Raw genomic sequence first — 21,968 nt, forward strand, 5'->3', positions numbered from 1 at the left:
TCAACCAGAGTCAGTAGCCAAGGGTCCACTCCTTGCTTGTTGTTTGGTTACCTGGCCCTCTCCTTGCTACGCCTGTTATTGTAGGCAGTGACAGCACTCCTAGGCCCTCATTAGGACTGACCCCTTAATTCAAATTGGGCTGGTACCGTCAGTTACCGGTCCCATCAGAATTATAAATTCTTTATGTTTCACATAGAGATGTTGGCTACTGAAAGCAAACAAGCACTGGCAAAATAATATGTGGGATTTGGTAAAGAAACACCAATTCCAACGTTATTTCCCAAAAAACACCCAATCCCCATTATTTCCTCACTCCTGGAATCAGCGGGACCCCCGGTAATGGTCACTTTGGTAGAGGGGAAATAAATGGGATTACTCATAATGAGGGTCTCAAAGTCCTGTTCACTTTCTGTAGTTTCCACACCTGGCCCATTCCCCAGCCCCTCAACGAGAAACGAGAGACTTTTGAAGGCAACAATGTGATGTCATCAGAGGTCAAATGGTGTGTGATGTCACTTAATCTACACCTGGCATTTTGATGAATTGGAGGCCATGGCCATTTTCGGGACTTCCATGTGCAGCATTCAGGCTTGGAAGGGCAGGGGCACAAAAAGCAGGAGAGTAATTGATAGAGTCACCTCAGTACTGTTACATCAGTGAAAGGCGCAGGTCACATGAGAGAGGCATTGACAGGAGGACTGTCCGAGTCCACTGTCCCTGGCTGGTGGCCCGCTGAGATTAATGGGACAAACACAGCTTGTAGCAACATCACAAAATAAAAGGATGGATGGACTGTTGAAACTTTTCAAACACTCACCCACAGTCACAGATCTGGGTTTAATCCATTGTTAGTTTGCTCGCCACATCACCCCACTTTGGACCCAGCGAAATGCAAATCACTCTTGACCCTGCTCCCCATGGGAACAGTCCATCCCAAACTGCCAAGCCAGGTCATCTCTGGACCGGAAACAAGCATCCTGGGACCGGTTTGTGGGTATCACTCCTCATCAGCCAGGCTAGCTTTACTCTTGTGGCACAGCGAGCAAGGGACGCACGTCTGGGCATACCCTTCCCACTTAGGGTGCGCATGGCAACATCACAAAATAAAATGCATGCCTGGGTCCGACCTGAAGTGGCATGGTGAGCAAAAGAACGATGGATTTAACCCAGATCTATGGGGGTGAGTGTTTGAAAAGTTTCAGCACTCTGTCCATCATCTTTTTGTGTGTTGCTACAGACACAGCGTATCTCACAGACAAAAAAAACAACTTGCTCCCTTAATGAATGCAGGTACAAAAAACAAACATAAACCCCAACTTGCTCCCTTAATGAACGCAGATACAATAACGTGCGATTTCTTCTCAGTGTTTTGAGTTATTTTTCCAGATGGAGGCCAAGGACTTAAAATAATTTGAACACAGGGGGTGAGCCCTGCACTGCTGGGCACTCGCACCTCACGTCACCTTCATGACTAACATTCTGAATCAGGGTGAGAAGTGTCAGGTGATGACAATGAGGAATGAAAATCAAAGCCAGAGGTGCACAGATGATGGTGGCTCCCCTGTGCACCAGGTATCCAGCTATGGATGTGACTCAGCGAAGGGAGTCTGGATCAAAAGCAGATGAGGGGCAGTACATGCCAGTCCATGCATAATCAGCAGCTTCCCCTCCTAAATCCTTGCCACCCCCACCCCAACCCCCATGCACTGACATCCAGCTGTGCAAAAAGGTCACATGTGTCAGAGATGGCATCCCTGTGTCACAGTCAGAACCTAGTGCCCTCTGTGGCACACAGGCTGCCACTGCAGGAGTGCCCTAATTAATGCCCCACACACACACAAGCACACACAAATGAACAGACGGGAGCAGCAGTGTTCTGGGCCTGCTGGCACAAGGAATATCTTCCACTTTGGAAGGTTTGAAAGTCTTATGACATAACCACCCTCACAGGTACTCTGCCAGGGAGCAGAACTTATATGGTGATAGTAAAATGTCCCTTTTTCTCATTGGGCACAGGATGAGGGAGAACGAGGACAAGGCCCAGGCCCTGGAGGAGGAGCGCGAGTTCTACTCTTCGCAGTCACAGGCCCTGCAGAACTCCCTCACTGAGCTGACTGCAGAGAAACAGCAGACAGAGTCTGACCTCAAGGTAAGCAGCAGAACTCCCTCTCTGAGCTGACTGCAGAGAAACAGCAGAGTCCAACCTCAAGGTGAGCAACAGAACTCCCTCTCTGAGCTGACTGCAGAGAAACAGCAGTGTCCAACCTCAAGGTGAGCAACAGAACTCCCTCCTTGAGCTGTCTGCAGAGAAACAGCAGACAGAGTCCTACCTCAGGGTGAGCAAGAGAACTCCTTCTCTGAGCTGACTGACGAGAAATATCAGACAAAGCCCGACCTCAGGGTGAGCAACAGAACTCCCTCACTGAGCTGACTGCTAAGAAACATCTGACAGAGTCCGACCTTAAGGTGAGCAACAGGGCTTAGAGTGAAAGTATGCAACGTTCCTAGCACTTTCTGGTAGGAGAGCCTGGCCTCAAGGCACGTACTAGTGCTTACAGTGAACGCATGTCACGCTCCTAGCGCTTTCCACACTCCTAGTGTTTTCTGATAGGAGAGCCTGGCCTCAAGGCACACACTAGTGCTTACTGTGAATGTAGGCCACGCTCCTAGCGCTTTCTAATAGGAGAGCCTGGCCTCAAGGCACGCACTAGTATTTACAGTGAATGTATGCCACGCTCCTAGCGCTTTCTGATAGGCGAGTCTGTCCTCAATTCAGGTTCAGCCTAGCTGATATCTATTTTGTCATCTTTTGACTAAAAATATAGACTTACGCTTCTCTGCATCACTAGAAGTTGGAATTTTAGCTTTTTGGGTGACCTTAACAAGGCAAGAATGGATGACAGGATGATGTGCACTGAGATTACACAAAGGAACTTAGACCTAAAAATGCTTTTCTTCTGGTTGCTGTTATTTTTGCTACATCTTGAGAGATGACAACATTATGACATGTTCTAGATTACTGTTCAATACTAGAATCTACCCATATCAGGTAAATATATCGTAGAGAAAAAACGATTATGCCTTTATTAAAAGTTCCACTGAGTTGAGGCACTCTCAATTTTAACTCTAGCCAGATAACTTAAATATATACACACTAGACAAAACATTTTCAGACAAACATTATTACATTTTCTCTTTCAACTCCATCCTGAACACCATATATTCTTACATTTCTGTGCTTCTTTCCATTCTCAAGAGTTTCCAGCTAGTTTTGAAGCTCAGCAGCTTCTGCTTCCAATTTGGAAACCCTGCAAATCACATCCTCAACTTGACTGATTCTTTACTTAACTTGGACCTCTTTTTTCAATGACATACCATTATCTTCTGTTCTCTCTAGTATTTTATTTGTTTCCTCCATGAAAAGTCTCAGTGATCTTGTTTCTTCCCCTAACAGAGCCATTATAAGAGTAGGGGCAGCTTTAATCAAAGAAGGTGGGTCTTTTTCTGTCCTTTGTTATCAGATGAAGAATGTAGGCGAGAACCTTTTATTTAGCATTCCAGAACCAGCTGTAGATGTAGTTGCCATCTCCTGTTTTCTATTTTGTGAAGACTTGGCTTTCACATTACAAGTTAGCAACCTACATCATTAAGATTTTAAAAAAGGCTTATAAATTCACACATTAGACTTAGTTTTCAAGTTGTTCTTCTTTACTCTGCCCGTAGTGATTCTCCGTGATATTTCTGAGAGTGCTCCTCGGTTTTCTGTGAAGAAAAATGCATAACCCTGTAGTCAGGACTTTGATACTAAAGCAGATGGCCTAGAAATCACAAAATAATGTTACCCAGCAATATCCTAAAGGGTAAATTGTCAAAATTAGTGCAGAGCTAATTTATTAGAGCAGGTGCAGATTGAATGTTTATTCTTTAATGTCACATTCACATCTATAAATAAGGTGCTACAATAAGCTCACTGATTGAATAATTTGAGCCAGTGGTTCAAAGCAAGGCCCACCAGCATGCATTTTGGGAGACCAGACACATTTTTTATTCATGAGATTTTGACACAGAACAAGAGAGAAAAAAGAAGAAAAAATGGTAAAGAAGGAGAAACAGAATGACTCCAAATAGCGAGAAAGGGAGAAAGCACAGATAAGAAAGAACCTGCAGGAGTGGCACATAGAAGTAGGCAGCAGAGGGTGGTGGGAGAAGATGCATTAGGTGGAACCAAGACTAGACAGCCTTAGTATTGACCAACCTCAACATTCAACAGAACCAGTCGCCGATTTCTGAGAAAAACTACCAGCACTTATTATTTTAGAAATTAGGCTCTGCACCGGGGAGTGCAGTGCTGAATCCTGAAGAACACTGCATTGGAATGCACTGAGGCCCAAATTTATTGGATTTGGTGTAGGACAGTGCAGCAAGTCACCTTGCTGCACTGTCCTGCGTCAACCTAAAAGGGAAGGAATGCACCGTATCTATGGCATGCAGCGTATTCCTGTACTTTCCCCCTGCGCTGGCGCTGCTTTGGCAGCCTAGCCCCAACGCAGGCACCCGTGCACCATGCTGCAAGGGTGTTTGCGTTGTAGGCAGGATTGCTTTTGTGCAGGAATGGGCACCTTCCTGCACAAAAACAATCCAGGGAGGCTTTTTTTCTGTTTATGTGTGCTGCAGAATGCAGCATACATGGAAAGAGGAAAAAATGAGGAGAAATAAAGATATTTCTCCTCAATACCCCTCACCTGGGGAGGCGTAAGGTTTTGGTGCATCCCCAGGTTCACAGGTTCTTGTAAATGTGGGGATGCGTCTAAATCTATGAGTGTTGTGTGAGAAAACCCACCACAGCCCACATGGGACGCCTCATTGGTGCCGAGTAAGGGAACGCAGTGATTTGCGCTGCCTTTCCTTACTCCATATCTATGAGGTCATTTAAAGCCACGCAAAGTGGCTTTTCGTGGCTTCATGCATATGGCTGAGAGTTTTGTGCCGCCGCTGCATCACTAAAAGTGGCGCAACAGTGGCGCAAGCCTCTCTTAAATATGCTCTCAAGTATTCAAAGGAGAACAAAATAAGACAAAGAGACTCCATAGCATTCAGAGTATAAAAAATTAAGAGTCCAGAGTAATTTCTGGAAAAGTGGAGTGGCTGTGAAAAAACAAAATAAAAATAGGAGGACCTCTAATCCAAATATGTCTATTAATAGTCCAATTTAAGGGCAATAATTACTGAGTAATAATTAATGTGGTGTTGTAACGCATGCCTGCTAATACCTGGGAGAGGCCCTCAAACACAGAAACTAATTGTGAAGATTGGTGTGTGGGATGCTAACACTACAGGAAACACAAAATGGCCACAGCAACCCCATCTGAATTCTTCAGAAATAAAAGAAGAAAGTCTTACAGCTGCGGGAGGGCACATTCCGCAAAAATCTCTGCGCATCTTGCACCATCTGTATTTTTGTTCTGGATGCTGCTCACATGAAATAAAATGCTATAGGTCAGAGAGCACTGATTCAGAACGCCAACATCTCACTCAGAGATCCAGCCACACCCCAGCAGCTCAGTGTTTTGAGGTGATCTATCATGGAAGTAAGCAAGCCATTAACTTCCGATGCATCGAGCCATAGGAAGCAGTGCTATGAAAAGCCTTCCAGGCCACCCACTGGGGGCCTGATTCACAAAGGTAAACTTAAACCAAAAGTCTAAGTTTAGACCAAATGTCCAAGTTTAGTCCTAAAGTCTAAGTTTACTATAAATAAAGTTAGACTTTTGGTCTAAGTTTAGACTTTTGGAAAAAATTTAGAACAAAAGTCAAATTTTATTGCAAGTAAAGTTACACTATTGGTCTAAACTTAGACTTTTGGTCTAAGTTTACCTTTGTGAATAAGGCCCAGAGTACGCGGCTAAAATACTGAAGTTGACAAATCACGGTATAATTTATTGTTTGTGAAGAAGAAATTGGTATTCCGAGATTGGATTTTACTTCAAAATCTTGGAACCAGTAACATATACAAACATCATACAGTAACATATACAATCAATGGGAGGCAAACCCAAATCTCCTTGAATGCAAGTTACTGAGTCTAAGGGAATATCAAACAGATGGAGATTTGTGGTTTATCCAGAATTGATTGTTGCCACTGCACAGTTAGCTAACTTCCCTGTAAGTATTGCTTCAACAAAACAGGCCTCATAAATCTGGTGTGATGTCCAAGCAGAACTCCTAGGAGTTGAGAAATCATATCCCCATGGTTGCATTTTAGATCATGTCATACAATAGAGCATTCTGAAATTCACCATATCTTTTGTCGGATCACTGATCAATTCACTGTAAATAAGACCCCCATTCAACCCAAAAAAAACAAATTTAGATGAAAAAAACATGGATGAGTAATTTTTTAGAACTTTATTCTTGTCAAAGACACTTAGGACTAGATGTATTAAGCCAATTTGCATTCGCAAATGGCCTGATTCACAGACTTGGGCTGATTGAGAATGCAAAAAGGCATTTTGGTATGTATTAATCCCAAATTGCAATTTGGTAACATGTTACTGAACCGCAATTTGGGATTGCAAATACATACAAATTTAGGATTTGGAAGGGGTGTGTTTAGGGCGTCCCTTCCAAATGCTGAATCGCAGTAGTACATATTAATGGTTTGCGACTGAATTACAGTCACAAAAAAATAAATACTCTACCACCAATTCCAAAGTGATGGTAACCCATTCACAAATGAGAAGGGGTCCCCGTGGGACCCTTGCCCCTTTGAAAATGTTTTAAAAAATAATTGTTAAGAGCCGCACGGTCCCAATGACCACTGCCTACTCTTAAAAAATTAACTTAAAATTTTAATTTTAATTTTTTTAAATGCATCCCATTTCATGTAAGGAAAATGGGATGGATATATAGAAATAAGATGGCTTTATTAAAAAGCAAACATAGACATGATGGTCTGCTGACCCAAGCAGGCCAGCATTCCTGTGATGACAGCTATTCGGAATGGGTTGCAAATGCAATCAACCTCATTGACATTCATGAGATAGGTCAATTTGCAACTAGGAATTGCTGTTTGGAAATATAAAGATTCACACATTAGGAATACTGATTTCCTAATTGTGGTTCAGGGATAATAACAGTTAGGAAATTGGTATTCCTAATGTGGATACACTTGGCCCTTAGTTGTTCATCTAGGCTACAAGAGTGGAGCTGAGTTTTCTAACAACTTTCTCTCCTGAGTTACAGATCAGTTTTCTCTGAAAGCATTTGGTAACTAGGATAGGAGTATGGAGCACCCTCTAGTGGAAGTGGCAAAATGTGAAACAATAGAAAAAAACCAAATTAGCAATTGATTACAACAATAATTGAATGTATTCTTTTGAAGACTCCTCAACATTTTGAACATATTTAAATAACTGAAAAAGCCTAACCATGCATGGCAGTTAGCAACACTCACAGTGCAACGGTTTGCCCTATTGTTGTGTGGTAAAAAAAAAAAATTATGAAAGGCAATATGTGAGTCAATCTGCTTCTTCAGATACGATTGCCATCAAAAAGTTGCCCAAGAAAGCTGTTCGTATCAATAATGTGCCTTTCTGACAAATTCAGGTCAATTTCTGATTCTATTCTCATCAAAGAATGCACAGAGTTAGACATTACTCAGAGATCGGTCATTGCAGTTCCCTTCTTGTGGGTGTTGCCAAGAAAGTTGTTCAGATGTTGTAGTTTTTGGAGGCTGGTGCTACAACCAAAACTCCCAGAAGGAATCTTATCACAACCACCCATCAGGTTCATTGCCACCTTCCGTGGACTTAGCATGGCCGTAAGGCAATGTTTGGAAGGCTTGGTCTACTTCAAGCACAGGTTCAAGATCTGCAAGCCTGTCCCACCAATTTTGCGGTAACACAAAGAAGGTTTGAGTCAAAAGGAGCTCCTTCCAGAGTTATGTAAGAAAATGTGAATCTCCTTACCAGCCAGAGCAATGCCAGAAGTAATATGGGATGTCCAGGATTATCTACTGGAAGACTATGGTGGTCATTCCGACCTAGGCGGGCGGCGGTTGCCGCCCGCCCGTCGGAAGCCGCCTGAATACCGCCCCGCGGTCAATAGACCGCGAGGGGTATTCTGACTTTCCCGCTGGGCCGGCGGGCGATGCGATTCAGATCGCCCGCCGGCCCAGCGGGAAAGCGCCTTCCACAAGGAAGCCGGCTCGGAATCGAGCCGGCGGAGTGGAAGGCGTGCGACGGGTGCAGCAGCACCCGTCGCGCTTTTCAGTGTCTGCATCGCAGACACTGAAAAGCCTAGTTGGGCCCTGTTAGGGGGCCCCTGCAGTGCCCATGCCATGGGCATGGGCACTGCAGGGGCCCCCAGGGGCCCCAAGACGCCCGTTCCCGCCGGCCAGGTTCTGGCGGTATGAACCGCCAGAGCCAGGCCGGCGGGAAGGGGGTCGGAATCCCCATGGCGGCGCAGCATGCTGCGCCGCCATGGAGGATTCCCCAGGGCAGCGGGAAACTGGCGGGAGACCGCCAGTTTTCCCTGTCTGACCGCGGCGTTAGCGCCGCGGTCAGAATGCCCTTAGGGGCACCGCCGGCCTGTCGGCGGTGCTCCCGCGCCCGTTGGTCCTGGCGGATTGTATCCGCCAGGGTCAGAATGAGGGCCTATGTGTCAAGACACATGGACCCTGGCTCCAAGCAGCCACCAACCTGAAGCCAACTGCATTATTTACTTTCTAAACAGGGACAAGGGCCTTAAGAGAAATCCCGAACCACACTGATACCTTGTTGTCCTTGACAGTGTTATAGGTGCCTGGCGTCTTCCAGCCCGGCTTGACAACTGCAAATTAAGAGGCAAAGCTGCTACGGAAACTGTAATTTAAAGACAGACAGATCGCTGGTTGGACAGGCAGTCTCTGACCTCTGGTGGAGGCGTTGAAGCCACGGCGTGTCATTTCGCCACGAAGGCTACACTCTAAAGACAAATAGATCACAGTCTCAGACTGCTGAAAACGACTAATAGTGTTGGCAACTACTACCAAGAAACAGTTCTGAGGAATAATGTAGGTAATCTTTGAACAAATAGGTGCTACCAATATAGAGAAATTTCCAGTCCTGATGATGACCCGTTATTGATTTATGTCTTTATAAGGGGTCGAAACGCCGACCAAATTTTTTGATGTGGATTGATGTAAAAATAATATAGTGACTTCAAGACTCCTGGATTGAAGGAGTCCTACGGAAGTTCACTGCTTGTTTTTAACCACATTCTTGTATATATTGTATATAACACTGGCACTTTCTGCACCACAATATTCACTTACACTGCGCCTTTATTTTAGGAGCACCTAGTATCTAAAAAGTATTTGTTTTTTAACAAAAAAGTCATATCAGATGTTTTTTTACAAATAAATAAAATATGAATTAACTCAAGGACACCATATTGAGTGAATAGGTTCCTTTTACTTGATAATTTAACTGTGGAAGTCAAGGCATATACTTCCCCCTTCTTGAAACAAATTGTGTTTATTATGGCATGCGTGGTGGGCAGAGGAGAGTAGCAGATACTTACCCTCCCCAGAGTCCCAGCACATTACCTTCTCATCTGCTGAGGAGGCTTGATACACACAAAAGTCTACATTGGCTGCTGGAGCTGCTGAGAAGTGCAGCCTTCACCTCCTCCAGGTCGGGGCATCGCTCTATGAATGCATCCGACAGTCACCTCTGAAGAGGAAAGCCAGAGAGGTGGAGCTCTGGAGCTGAAAGAGCTCAGCAGTCAGGGCAAGCACCTGGCACTGTGTGCAGGGTTGTCACCTGCGCAGTACTGGCATGGGCTCTGGCACAGGTGTAGCTGGTAATACCACTTGTGGCAGCCATTTCTGCCTGTGGAGATCTGGGCCCAGTCATTTGGGTATACCTGTTTGTGGCTCCAGTATAAAAGGCTGCCTGGGGCATTTCAGGGAATAGCAGGGAGATGTGCGTTGTTCCTGGACTAGCTCTCCGTATTACCACGGCCCTGTGTGGTGTTTTTATGCCTCGACTAACAAAAGAAAATGGATAAATCATCAAAGCTAGTATTTTGTTTTCGTTGTAATTTAACCTTGCACAGTAAACACAAGAAGGCGTCAAATGTACTTTAGAGCCGTCTAGAGGAATCCTAGATGACCATTCAAGCCAACAGGCAGAATAGCAATACAGGACTTTACACAGAGGGTTTTGTAACTTTTATTTACTAAGGTTGTGTGCGAGTGCACAGCATGGGCTCGATTTACTCACCATTATGAAAGCCTGCAGCGCAAAATTGCTCCACACAAGCACCCTCACAGCTCTTAGTAAATACCCCCCCTAAATCTTTTACAAGCCCTTTGCCCTTCTAGAAACTCCGAATACGAAGAGTGGACCTGTATTTTTCTCTGAAAAGGGTGGCAAACCTACAGTGAAGGGTGGGGAGAATGAGCAAACTGGTACAGCACGCGTTCAATAGTAAAATCACTTTTAAGTCTCCATGAAGCCAACAAACCCACTCAATCCATTAGCTTTTGAGGCCCCTTGAGATCATTCTAGACTTATCGAATGCCAAAAATGATAACTTGTCTAAATCTGGGCCTTCCTTGCTTTTAAGTTGATGCTCGTCTCAAGCGACTGCCCCTTGCCTCCCTATGGACGGACCTGTCTGCAGCCCCTGTCCTACTTCTGGAGGCACCAGTGTGGTGTTCCTGCCCTCCCTCTAGAGCCACCTGCGTGATGTTCCTGTTTACATGGAGGCACCTCTCTAGCCCAGCCTTCCTAATTCAAATTCTGCCCAGGCCTAAATGGCAGCCCCCATGGCAGCAGATTCACCATGTCTGGGGGGGCTGAGGGAGGGTGACAGACTCCATGCCCTCCAGTGGCAACCACCCTTGTTCGTCTCAGGCTCAGGGGTGGGGAAGCCGGATTGGCGTACTGGTCCTGGTGCAACTGTCAACTAAAGCGGGCTGTGTGAAGTGTGCACCGGGCATCAATTGTGAGTTTTTCAGGTTTGGGGCAGACATGGAACCCACCCACTACAGTGGTGTGTATGGAGGGGGAGTCCTGCGATGGGCGAACAGAGTTCTGACCTTGGGAGGGCGAAGGGAGAAGAGTCCTTTGCGACAGCCCCAAACGCACCTGGGGAGACTCCCAGAATGACTGACATTCAAGCGACCTTTAGACAAGCATAGTCCCTGAAGGTACCCTGGGCTGCAAGTTGCGATCAAAGTGTTGATGATCAATGTGTCCTGCAATTCACACTAATTTTTGCAGCTAGCTGCGTTCTTCATCAATGTGCGAACCGAGTGATCGCTGCCAAGAGTCATATGCAACTTTCACCATGTTCGCCCACCTGCAGGTACAAGAGATGTGGTGGGAAGTAAGCACCAGCCATCAACCGCCACGAAGTGAGACAGCCCAGCTCCACATCACACAAGGTACCTGGCAAAGAGGGAGCATTGCCCCGTCTGCACATCAGCAATCCGCCACTCACGGGGCAAGTGGGAGCCAGGACACAGCCTCTGCATGTCAAGAGTCCCCAGCTCGGTTGGCAAACCTGACCCATGCCAATGGGCTGGGGTCCCCCTTGCTCTGGTGAGAGGCACCAATGGAGAAGAGCCAGGTTCCCCCAAACCATCAAGAGGGTCACCCTCTTACTGTACACCTGCGGAAGCTCGCGCTGTCGGGGGTAGTGTGTCCTCTGACCTCTCAAAATAGGTCACTTTGGCTTTGAGGATGATAGCATATCCACTAAGAGGAGCCAGGGTTCAATTGTGGCCCAAGCTCCTTCTCATCCAGGCTCCCTACCACCCATGACAGACCACCCCTCAGCACTCAAAATCTGGAGCAGGTTGCAATCAGGTTTGAGAGGGCCCAGTGGAAGGGCCATTAGAGGGTCAAGGCTCGGGAAGGCACTGCAGTTCGGTTACCCCCAGGTGTGAGCTTAATGAGCATGGCTTCCCTCTTGGGAGGGCTGTCTCTTGCAGTATTCCCTCCCAAAGAACCCGGGCATCACCCTCCCTGGTCCCTCACATGTCATTTGGGTCCTCCTGAGTGGAGGAGCATTGGCTCCTGCTAAGTCCTCACCCAAATGCCCAGCAACCGCAGACCACTCTACTGGCCAGGGTGCAGGAGGGGAGAGCTGTACCTAATGCCTTGGCTTCCGTCTGGGAAGCAGTTGAGGCTTCAGGCTATCACTGCCAGTCGCTCAGGCCACTCCGCTGTTAATGATCCTTCCACAGGTTCAGCTATGGAAGCCTTGTTACGACTTTTACTTCCTCTAAATAGTCAAGTTGGATTATCTTGTAGCACTCCACCTGATCCATTGCCAACCCCAATGGGGTAAATCCAAGGACCTCACAAAACCATCTAGCCAGTGGTAGCACCAGACTGTGGGGGTGATTCTAACTTTGGCGGGCGGCGGAGGCCGCCCGCCAAAGTTCCGCCGGCAGAATACTGCTACGCGGTCAGAAGACCGCCGCGGTAATTCTGAGTTTCCCGCAGGGCTGGCGGGCGACCGCCAGAAGGCCGCCCGCCAGCCCAGCGGGAAACCCCTTCCCACGAGGATGCCGGCTCCGAATGGAGCCGGCGGAGTGGGAAGGGTGCGACGGGTGCAGTTGCACCCGTCGCGATTTTCAGTGTCTGCTATGCAGACACTGAAAATCTTGGTGGGGCCCTGTTAGGGGGCCCCTGCAGTGCCCATGCCATTGGCATGGGCACTGCAGGGACCCCCAGGGGCCCCACGACACCCGTTACCGCCAGCCAGGTTCTGGCGGTCAAAACCGCCAGAACCAGGCTGGCAGTAAGGGGGTCGGAATCCCCATGGCGGCGCTGCCTGCACCGCCGCGGTCAGAATGCCCTGGGATGCACCGCCAGCCTGTTGGCGGTGCATCCGCGGTCCCCGGCCCTGGCGGTCCATGACCGCCAGGGTTGGAATGACCGCCTGTGTGTACAAAGGGAAGGGACTTCATCAATGTGAGCTTGTGACTCATACTTATTGGGAATTCCTTGTTCATGGGGAATGATTGCAATGCCCAATTCCTATCACGAACAGGGTTCAGCAGGATACCCTCACTTTTCAGCAAAGGGTAGACACATACTAATCCGTTCTTTGTAGCACGCGTGCAGCCCAGTCCATCGAAGGACATCACAGACCTGTTATTGCTCAACCTTGTGTGGCTGTACACCACTTGTCCGTCTAAGAAGCTGAACTCCAACCACTAGGGGATCACACCCCTCAGGAGCCTGCTTTGGAAGCCACTGTGTGCCTGCAGGGCTCTGGGCTTACAGGGCACTTACATGGGCACTGGCAGGCCCAACCTGCTCCGTAACAACCAGTGGCACAACAAAGGCCCCCTGCAGCCCCCACGGTGCAGGAGCGGGCCTCGAGCTCCATAGGGCCCCCTCTTTATAGCTCCTGACATATTCTTTGCAGAGCCCCCCCTCCAGTTTCGTTACACCACTGGTAACAACAGAAGGAAGTGGCAGGCCAACATGCAGCTTGAACAAGAAACAGGGTTGTTGTGTCCTAGCCTAAGCAACCAGAGCAATCCTTTGGAACAGTAGTTCTGAGCTGCTGCAGAAATGCGCTGGCCGGAGAAGGGCAAAACACAGGTGTGAGGAGAAAATACCACCAGGTGGCATCCAGGATTATCACCATTTAATCTCCATCCACTCTGGTCAGACCACTTCACAAGCTGCCTGGTTGCTTGTCTTTCACTCTGCTGAGTGGCCTCCACAAATGGCAGATCCTTGAGTTGGAAAGTAGAGGTGCAATGGAAGCTTTTCATTTGAAACGACAGCCAAGGCTAGCCAAGCAGTCCATCCCTAACAGAACAAGTGTACCCAAACAATCAGTGTACAGTGCTGGCTAAACCGCCCCAAGCAGGCTGCCCTGTATGTCAGTTTTGCATCCATGTCTGCTCTCTGGGAAGCAAGACCCAGAGGAAAGTCCCCATGGACAGGGCTGGAAGGCAGCCACAGAATCAGGCACCTGGGACCGAGGTATGGGCTGGCCTAGGCCCTCGCGGCACCTTGGGAAAAAAATCAGAGGACAAGTGGTTCCTTCACACCTTACACCTATTAATGTGGAGGATGGCCACATGCCTTGCTTGTAATCTATGCAAACCGAGTGAAAGGGGGCCATCGGAGCAAATACATCTGACCTCCTAGAGACATGGCTAGCATGGGCGAGTCAGACGTGCCTTCGTTGGGACTTCCATGTCAGCCCAGCCATTGTAATCAGGGTGCAGAGATGGCTAAAGTGCTCCTAAAGTAGGCACCCCTGAATGGAGAATCATCTTCGAATCCCCGCCAACTCTCCACGAAGCAAGGCTCATGGGAAAGGCACATCAGACAGGGATGGAAGGTAGTCACAGACTCAGGTCCTGGGACCCCAGTGCAGGCTGGCCCAGGCCCTCCCAAAACCCGGGGAGAAAGATCTAAGGACAAGGGGTCCCTAACACCTTGCCCTTAATAATCCAGAGGAAGCCTACCTGCCTTTCTTGTAATCGGCGCACATTGAGTGAAAGGGGGCAATTGGAGTGGACAAATCCAACCTCCTGGAACCCTGGCAGGGCTTGGAGAATCAAATGAGCTTTAATCGGGACTTCCAGGTCAGCCCAGCCGTCGTGATCAGGTTACAGTGCTGGATAAACCATACCTGACCAGGTCACCCTGCATGGGAATGTCAGATTCAAATCTCTGCCTGCTCTCTGGGAAGCAAGGCTTGGAGAAAAGGTGTATCGGACAGGGCTGGAAGGCAGCTGCAGACTAAGGTCCCCTGGTGGGCCCCATGGGCCCTACCTGGGCCTTGGTGGCACCCAGATGAGAATGACCAGAAGACAAGAGGGTCCTGAGTACCCCCTCCCTACTAATCTGGAACAAGGCTACCCCCCTGGTAATCATGCACACTGAGTGGTCCTTTGGAAAAAACTCACCCGACTTCCTGGAACCCTGGCTGGTTTGAAGAGTTAAATTAACTCTCTTTGGGACTTCCAGGGCAGCCCTGCCATCTGGGTGTGCCATAGGAACGCAAAACATGTGACCAGATGGCTAGGGCTCGGAGAGACCAGGGGGGTGATTCTGATTCTGGCGGGCGGCGGAGGCCGCCCGCCAGAATTCCGCCCCCATTATACCGCTCCGCGGTCAGAAGACCGCGGAGGGTATTATGAGTTTTTCCCTGGGCTGGCGGGCGGTCTCCAAAAGACCGCCCGCCAGCCCAGGGAAAAACTCCCTTCCCACGAGGATGCCGGCTCGTAATCGAGCCGGCGGAGTGGGAAGGTGCGACGGGTGCAGTGGCACCCGTCGCGTATTTCAGTGTCTGCAAGGCAGACACTGAAATACTTTGCGGGGCCCTCTTACGGGGGCCCCTGCCGTGCCCATGCCATTAGCATGGGCACGGCAGGGGCCCCCAGGGGCCCCGCGACCCCCCCTACCGCCATCCTGTTCATGGCGGCTTTCCCGCCATGAACAGGATGGCGGTAGGGGGGGTCAGAATCCTCATGGCTGCGGAGCGCGCTCCGCAGCCATGGAGGATTCAAACGAGCAGCGGAAAGTCAGCGGGAGACCGCTGACTTTCCGCTTCTGACCGCGGCTGAACCGCCGCGGTCAGAATGCTCGTTGGAGCACCGCCAGCCTGTTGGCGGTGCTCCCGTGGTCGGTGGCCCTGGCGGCCACCGGCCGCCAGGGTCAGAATGACCCCCCAGATGCCTGGCGTTAAAGGACAGTCATCTGGTCGCACAGTGTCTTATGAAAAAGGATTCTGCTCAGCCTTGGAGGGGACAGTGAACCTGAGGCTCAGGTTTTCGATGCCCAAGCTGAATATCTGGCAAGGGGCTATAAAGGGGCCTCACGGAGCTCTGACTTAGGGCCCGGTTAGAGCTTCCCAACCCAGATAAACAGGAGAGATCTCCTCAGACCTATGGGAACCTGCTCCTGGGACTTTTAAACATTGCAGACCAAAGAAGGAAGCCCAGACTGGGGGCATCCACCCCATGGCCAGCCAGAGCTCTGACTCAGGCACGCTGAGAACTTCTAAACCTGGACAAGCTGGGGAGACCTTTTGGTGCCTGTGGAACCCCATCCCGGGCACTTTGCAACTTGCCGGGGTGGTGAAGGGAGCATAGCCCAGTGCCCGGGGCTTTCACCCCATGGCCAGCCGGAGCTCTGACTCTGGGCTTGGTCTGAGCTTCTTATCCCAGGCAAACAGAGGAGGCCTATTTGAGCCTCTGGGTCCCCATCCCAGACAGTTTAGACATGGCAGACTGGAGAACAGAGTCTAGGTAAGGGGGCTTTTGCCCCAAGCCATCCTGATCCCAAACTCACGGCCCGGTCAGAGTTTCTGCACCCACACATGCAGGGGAGACTTCCTGTGGCCAGCAGGATGATGTCCTAGGCACTTTGCAACACAGCAGGACCGAGAAGGGGGCCCAGGATGGGGGGCTTTGACCTCAAGGACAGCCGGAGCTCTGACCTTGGGCCCAGTTGAGCTTCTTATCCTGGGCAAGCAGGGAAGGTTCCCCTGGGCCTGCGGGTCCCTGTCCTGTGCTCCAAGTTTCATGATGGGCCATCAAACAGAGCACAGGGCTAGGGGATATTCAAGGAGGGGTGGAGGGTTACGAGTGCCCTGTCCCAGGTGCTTTGAGTGGATTTTTTTTAAAAATATATCTTTATTAACTTTCACTGCATGACATCCGCAAAATTATTGGTGACATCAACAGGTTTCCATTCAGTGCATATAATTGATCTTTGAACATACAACATATTCCTGCATTCTCTAATGCTCCCACCGCATTTCTTTTTATCCTAGACGTGTTCAGTATCCTTAAGGATGCAATGTGCCTAGGTTATTTCAGTGACTTAGGGGTATACCCCTGTCCTGTGGTCGCATTTAACCTGGAGTACCCGCGTGTCCGTATCGCAGACTTCTCTAAAACTACTTATTATTTTAACTTGATGGCGCTATTTCAAACAGGCTACATTCACAGACGTGGTGGGTGTTACTCATTGTTTCCTTGTTCTTCTATTTTATTTTTTTCCCCTCTTTCATTCAACTGAGGCCGAGCCAGTACCATCCTATGATTATTGTCCCTGTCTCCTCAAACTGAGATGGAGGTGCTTTGGGGTTGAGAACATCCATGTCCTGTCTCATGGGGTTCTGCCTTCCTGTCACCCTCACCGCCCGCTCAAGATGGTCCTGGTCACCCTCTCTCCGCTCCTTCTCTCATGGTTTCTCCATCCTGCCCCAGTGCCTCGTGCCCTTCCCTATTAGCCACTCTGGGTTTCTACTGCCACCCCCCCTTCCTTAGTCTGACTATCCCATCTCAGGAGTATTTCTTCCCACGCCAGGGCAATGGGGGTTTGGCCCATGCCCCTTGCCTCCTCACTTTTCAGCACTTGCAGTTCTGCTCGGGCCCATCTTGACACGTCCAGCCTCCATTCGCTCGCTGATGGGCAGCTGGGGGATTTCCAGCCCATCGTGATTCGTCTCCTATATAGAACAAGTGCCAGGTCCAGAAAGCGTCCCCTCACTTTCCCTAGAGGTGTACCCGCCCTCAAACCCAGTAGGCATGCCGCCGGGGACAGCCCAATCTCTACCTCCATCACTCGTGCTAGGTTGGCCAGCGCCGCAGCCCAGCCCCTCTGGAGCACTGGGCAGTTCCACACCATATGATCGAAGTCTGCGATTACGTTTCCACACCTAGGGCATGTCTTGGGGGTTCCCCCATAAATTCTTGTCAATCTGTGTGGGGTGAGGTATGTTCTATGCATATAGTTGTACTGTATATACCTCAGCCGGGTGTTTCTGGATACCGTCTGAGGATATGCTAGTGCCCTGCCCCACTCCACGTCTGTTAATTCCCTGCTCACTGTCTTTTCCCACTGTTCTCTTCGGGGCTGTAGTGCGTCCAGTGATTCCTCATTTTGGGACCTGTAGATCCGAGCAATTAAGTGAGATTCCCCACCAGACGTTAGTAGTAAGTGTAGTACTCTGTGGGTGGGAGGCTCTGCATTAATCGTTCCCCAGTGTTCTCTAAGGGTATGCGTTAGTTTCCTATACTGGAGAAACTGACCCCTTGGGACTCCCATTTGTGTTAAGTCCGAAAAAGACCTCAGCACCCCCTCACGGAACAGCGCCCCGACTGTCCCCACTCCCGCTTTCCTCCAGGGTCCGAGACCAAATCCCACCTGATTCCTCTCATCTGTTCCTTCCCCTAGTACTGAGAGTGGGAGCTCCGGGGAGTAAGGCTGTCCCACCCCTACTCTTCGCGTACTTTTGTTCCAGCATGCTGCCGCTACTCTCGTCATCATACTGTCCGCCTGCTTGGTCCCTTTCATATTTACCATCCGCGCAATGATTCGATCTATTCCAATCTCTCCTTGAGCAGTGCATCTATCCAATTGTCCCTTTCCTCCCATCCACGCCGCAATCCACTGCAATTGTGATGCTAAATAATAAAACTCAAAGTCTGGGACTCCCAGGCCCCCCAGATGTGTCGGCCTACAAAGAGTCGAAAGTGCCGTACGTCTACGGCCCTTGTCCCATATAAGCTCTCTGATCAGCATTTTAAGTTCGCGGAACCACGCCAAAGTGACCAGCAGCAGCAGATTCGCGAAATAGTAAAGTAACCGGGGCAGGACTATCATTTTGGACAGTGCAACTCTGGCCATTATGTTTAGCCTCAGGGAGCGCCAAAACTTTACTGAGGCACGTAGGGAGCGGAGTGCCCTCCCAAGATTGCCATCACGGAGGTCCCCCACCTCATGGAACACCTGTATCCCCAGGTACTTAAATGTCCTCGGCGCCCAGCCTACATCCTCGGGGCACGAAACGGGCCGGTCGCATCCCGCTAGCATGGGAAAAACATATGTTTTGCCTCTATTGAGACGCAGTCCCGATAAGGACCCAAAATGCTCCAGGGCATCCAGAGCCCAGGGGAGTCCCGTCTCTCCGTCCCTGTGGTAGATAAGTATATCATCTGCATAAAGGGAAACAATGTGCTCCGATTGTCCCCATTGTATCCCTCTACCCTTGCCATCCCTTCGTAGTTGGGCTGCCAGTGGTTCGATGGCCAGTGCGAATAATAGTGGCGATAGAGGGCAACCCTGCCTAGTGCCCCTGTGAATTGGGTAGGTGTCGGATACCGTCTTGCCTGTCCTCACTCTAGCCAGGGGGGACGCATATAGCAAGTCCACCCATTTTACCCAACCCTCTCCCAACCCCATCTTTCTCATCACTGTCCTCAGGTAGTCCCACCTAACCGAATCAAAGGCTTTTTCGAAGTCCACAGCGAGTAGTACCCCAGTCAAAGGTTTCGCTTCCCTGGGCATATGTAGGATGGCCAATAGCCGTCTCAAGTTAAGGGATGTGCTCCGGTGCGGGACAAACCCGTTCTGATCCTCGTGTATCAGCTTGGGCATGTGGCCGAGCAGCCGGTTAGCCAAGATTTTGCTAAGTATTTTAAAATCATTGTTCAACATTGACAAGGGGCGAAAGTTAGCAACAGATGTCTCTCTAGCTTTAGATTTGGGCAGTGGGACCACCAATGCTTCCCTCAGTGTGGCCGGCAGCACACCCCGGCTCAATGCCTCAGAGTACACTTCCGCCAGTCTGGGGGCCAGTAAGGTTTCGTATTTCTTATAGGATTCCATAGGCAAGCCGTCCGTCCCCGGTGTCTTCCCGGGCGCTAATTGCGATATGGCATTCCTTATCTCATCTGCTGTCACTGCTGCCCCTAGCTCCTCCTGTTCCTCATTTGTCAGCGTTGACAATGGGAGTTGCTGCAGATACGCCCCAAGAGCAGGGTCGTCGAGCTCCCCGGGTTTCCTATATAAATGAGCATAGTATTCCTTGAAAGCGTCATTTATAGCGTTCGGACTGTGTCTTCCCTCTCCCTCCATGGTTATCACCTTGGTGATAGGCTCTCCTTCCCCTCCAGGTCTTACCAGCCACGCCAGCATTCTGCCTGATCTCCCCTCCTCAGAGTGTAATGAGGCCATATAGTTTTGCACACTATGGCATCTAAGTTGTTCCTCAACCTGGGAGTGGTCTCTCCGTGCCCGGGCATACTCTTCCCTTTCCTGCTCACCTGTTCCCTACCTCCGTTCCCCCTCATATATTTCCTTCTCGAGTCTGGTCAGCTCCCGTTCTAGCGTTCGTCTCACCCCCGTCGTCTGTCCCATGCAGTATCCCCTGGTTGTCACTTTAAGGGTCTCCCACTCAATGGATCTAGAGTCAGTGGATCCCTCATTAATTTTAATATGGTCAGCCAAGAAGAGACGAAGGTCATCCCTGTACACCTGGTCCTCTAAGGCTCCAGGGGCCAATCGCCACATCGGGATGGGGGGCCTAACCTCCTTCACTCTCCAAGTCAGCAGTAGAGGATTATGGTCAGAGAGCGTGCGTCCCAGGTATTCAGAGTGGACCATCCCCTGCATCAGTGTTGCTGTACAAACCACCCTGTCAATTCTGGTGTGCACCCTGTGGAGTCCTGAGTAGTATGAATAATCTTTTTCGGCAGGGTGTTGCTCACGCCATATGTCTAATAATTCCCATGCATCTAGCCATTCTCTAAGCTTTTGGGCTACTCTGCTTGTCATTGCCCCAGATAGTGGCGGGGTGGAGCGGTCTAGTTCTATATCTAACACGCTGTTAAAGTCTCCCCCTATCAAGAGGCCTCCCCCCGCTGACTCGTGAGTTGACCTGACAGCCGTGTCATAAAGGGGATCTGGTCCTGGTTAGGGGCATAAATGCAACTCAGGGTAATCGGCACACCGTGTAACCTTCCTTCTAAAACCACATATCTGCCTTCTTGGTCAATATTGGTGGATTCTACTGCAAAGGGTACCCCAGCACGTATCCATATCAGCGCCGCCCTAGCATATGCAGAATACTCCGTGGCATACACCTGACCCCTCCATCTTCGCCTTATCTTTTCTGCTTCCCCTTTTGCTAAGTGGGTCTCTTGTAGTAACGCCACTTGGATACCCCTCCTTTTTAGGTAGGACAGAATTTTGTGTCTTTTGTTTGGTGTTCCCATCCCCCGCACATTCCATGTTAGCAGATTATACTCTGCCATATCGGAAAGACATTCGTAACATTTCCTTCTTGGCCCGCCCTATTGGCCTGAGACCTTCTGCGTCTGACTGTATGTCTAATCCTAACAACCCACCTACTGCTGAGCGCCATCAAAACTAACAATCTTGAACCCCAACTCCCCTTCCCCAGGGCGCCCCCTAAACAGAAGGCTGCCCAAAACATTGTGCAACTGTGCAACTCAGTCAAACTGTCAACTCTAGTTCTCGCCATACTGTCGGAATGGACGAGACTCTGGTGGGGGAGGACCATGCCCGGAGGGGCCACCAGCTCGCTGTCCACCTCCACCTCAGGGCTGCGCTGCTTTTTTGATTACCCAAGCTCATCCGCTGTCTGGGGGGTCACCCTTGGTGCCTGCACCGAGCAGCTCGACCCGTCCACCGAGGACATCACCGTGCCGTCCGACTCTCCACCTGAGTCCCTGGGTGGCGACTCCTCTCTGCCCATGGAGGCAGCAGCCTCTAGTGCCGCCTTTTTCCCCATTTCCTTTTGCGACTGGGTTGGTGCCAAGCGGGGTCGGTTCCTGGCTCGCCGTCTTCCCGAGCCCCGGCGCACTCCCCCATTTGCGTGTCGCACCATTTGGGTCCCTCGGGCCTCCAGCCAGTCCCACGCCTCCTCAGGAGTCAGAAAAAATGTGGTCTTACCGTCCATGGTCACCTTTAGTTTTGCCGGGAAGAGGAGCGAGTATTGGATTCCTTCCTCTCTCAAGGCCCTCTTGACTGTCAGGAATGAGGCTCGCTTGGTTTGAACGTCCAGTGTGAAGTCGGGGAATAGTGTCACCTCCCCGTTCGCGACTTTAAAAGGGCCCGCTTCTCTGGCTCTTTGTAGAAGAATATCCCTGTCTCTATAGTGCAGGAGTCTTGCGATCACCACAC

The 21,968-nt window shown here is 49.9% G+C and overlaps 1 protein-coding gene and 1 non-coding gene across 2 annotated transcripts in view; one reads left to right on the plus strand and one right to left on the minus strand.

Moving 5' to 3' along the window:
- PLEKHD1 (pleckstrin homology and coiled-coil domain containing D1) overlaps positions 1-21,968 on the plus strand; it is a 201,114-nt gene that overhangs the window by 169,016 nt on the left and 10,130 nt on the right. The window contains exon 10 of the mRNA XM_069208976.1: positions 2,017-2,149. Within this exon, the coding sequence (XP_069065077.1) occupies positions 2,017-2,149 (133 nt within the window). The remainder of the gene's footprint in view (positions 1-2,016; positions 2,150-21,968) is intronic.
- LOC138260624 (5.8S ribosomal RNA) lies at positions 11,169-11,321 on the minus strand. Its single transcript, XR_011198925.1, has one exon. It is a non-coding gene; the product is annotated as a 5.8S ribosomal RNA (ribosomal RNA).

This window comes from Pleurodeles waltl, chromosome 9, assembly GCF_031143425.1.
Source record: "Pleurodeles waltl isolate 20211129_DDA chromosome 9, aPleWal1.hap1.20221129, whole genome shotgun sequence".
In the NCBI taxonomy this organism is placed as follows: domain Eukaryota; kingdom Metazoa; phylum Chordata; class Amphibia; order Caudata; family Salamandridae; genus Pleurodeles; species Pleurodeles waltl.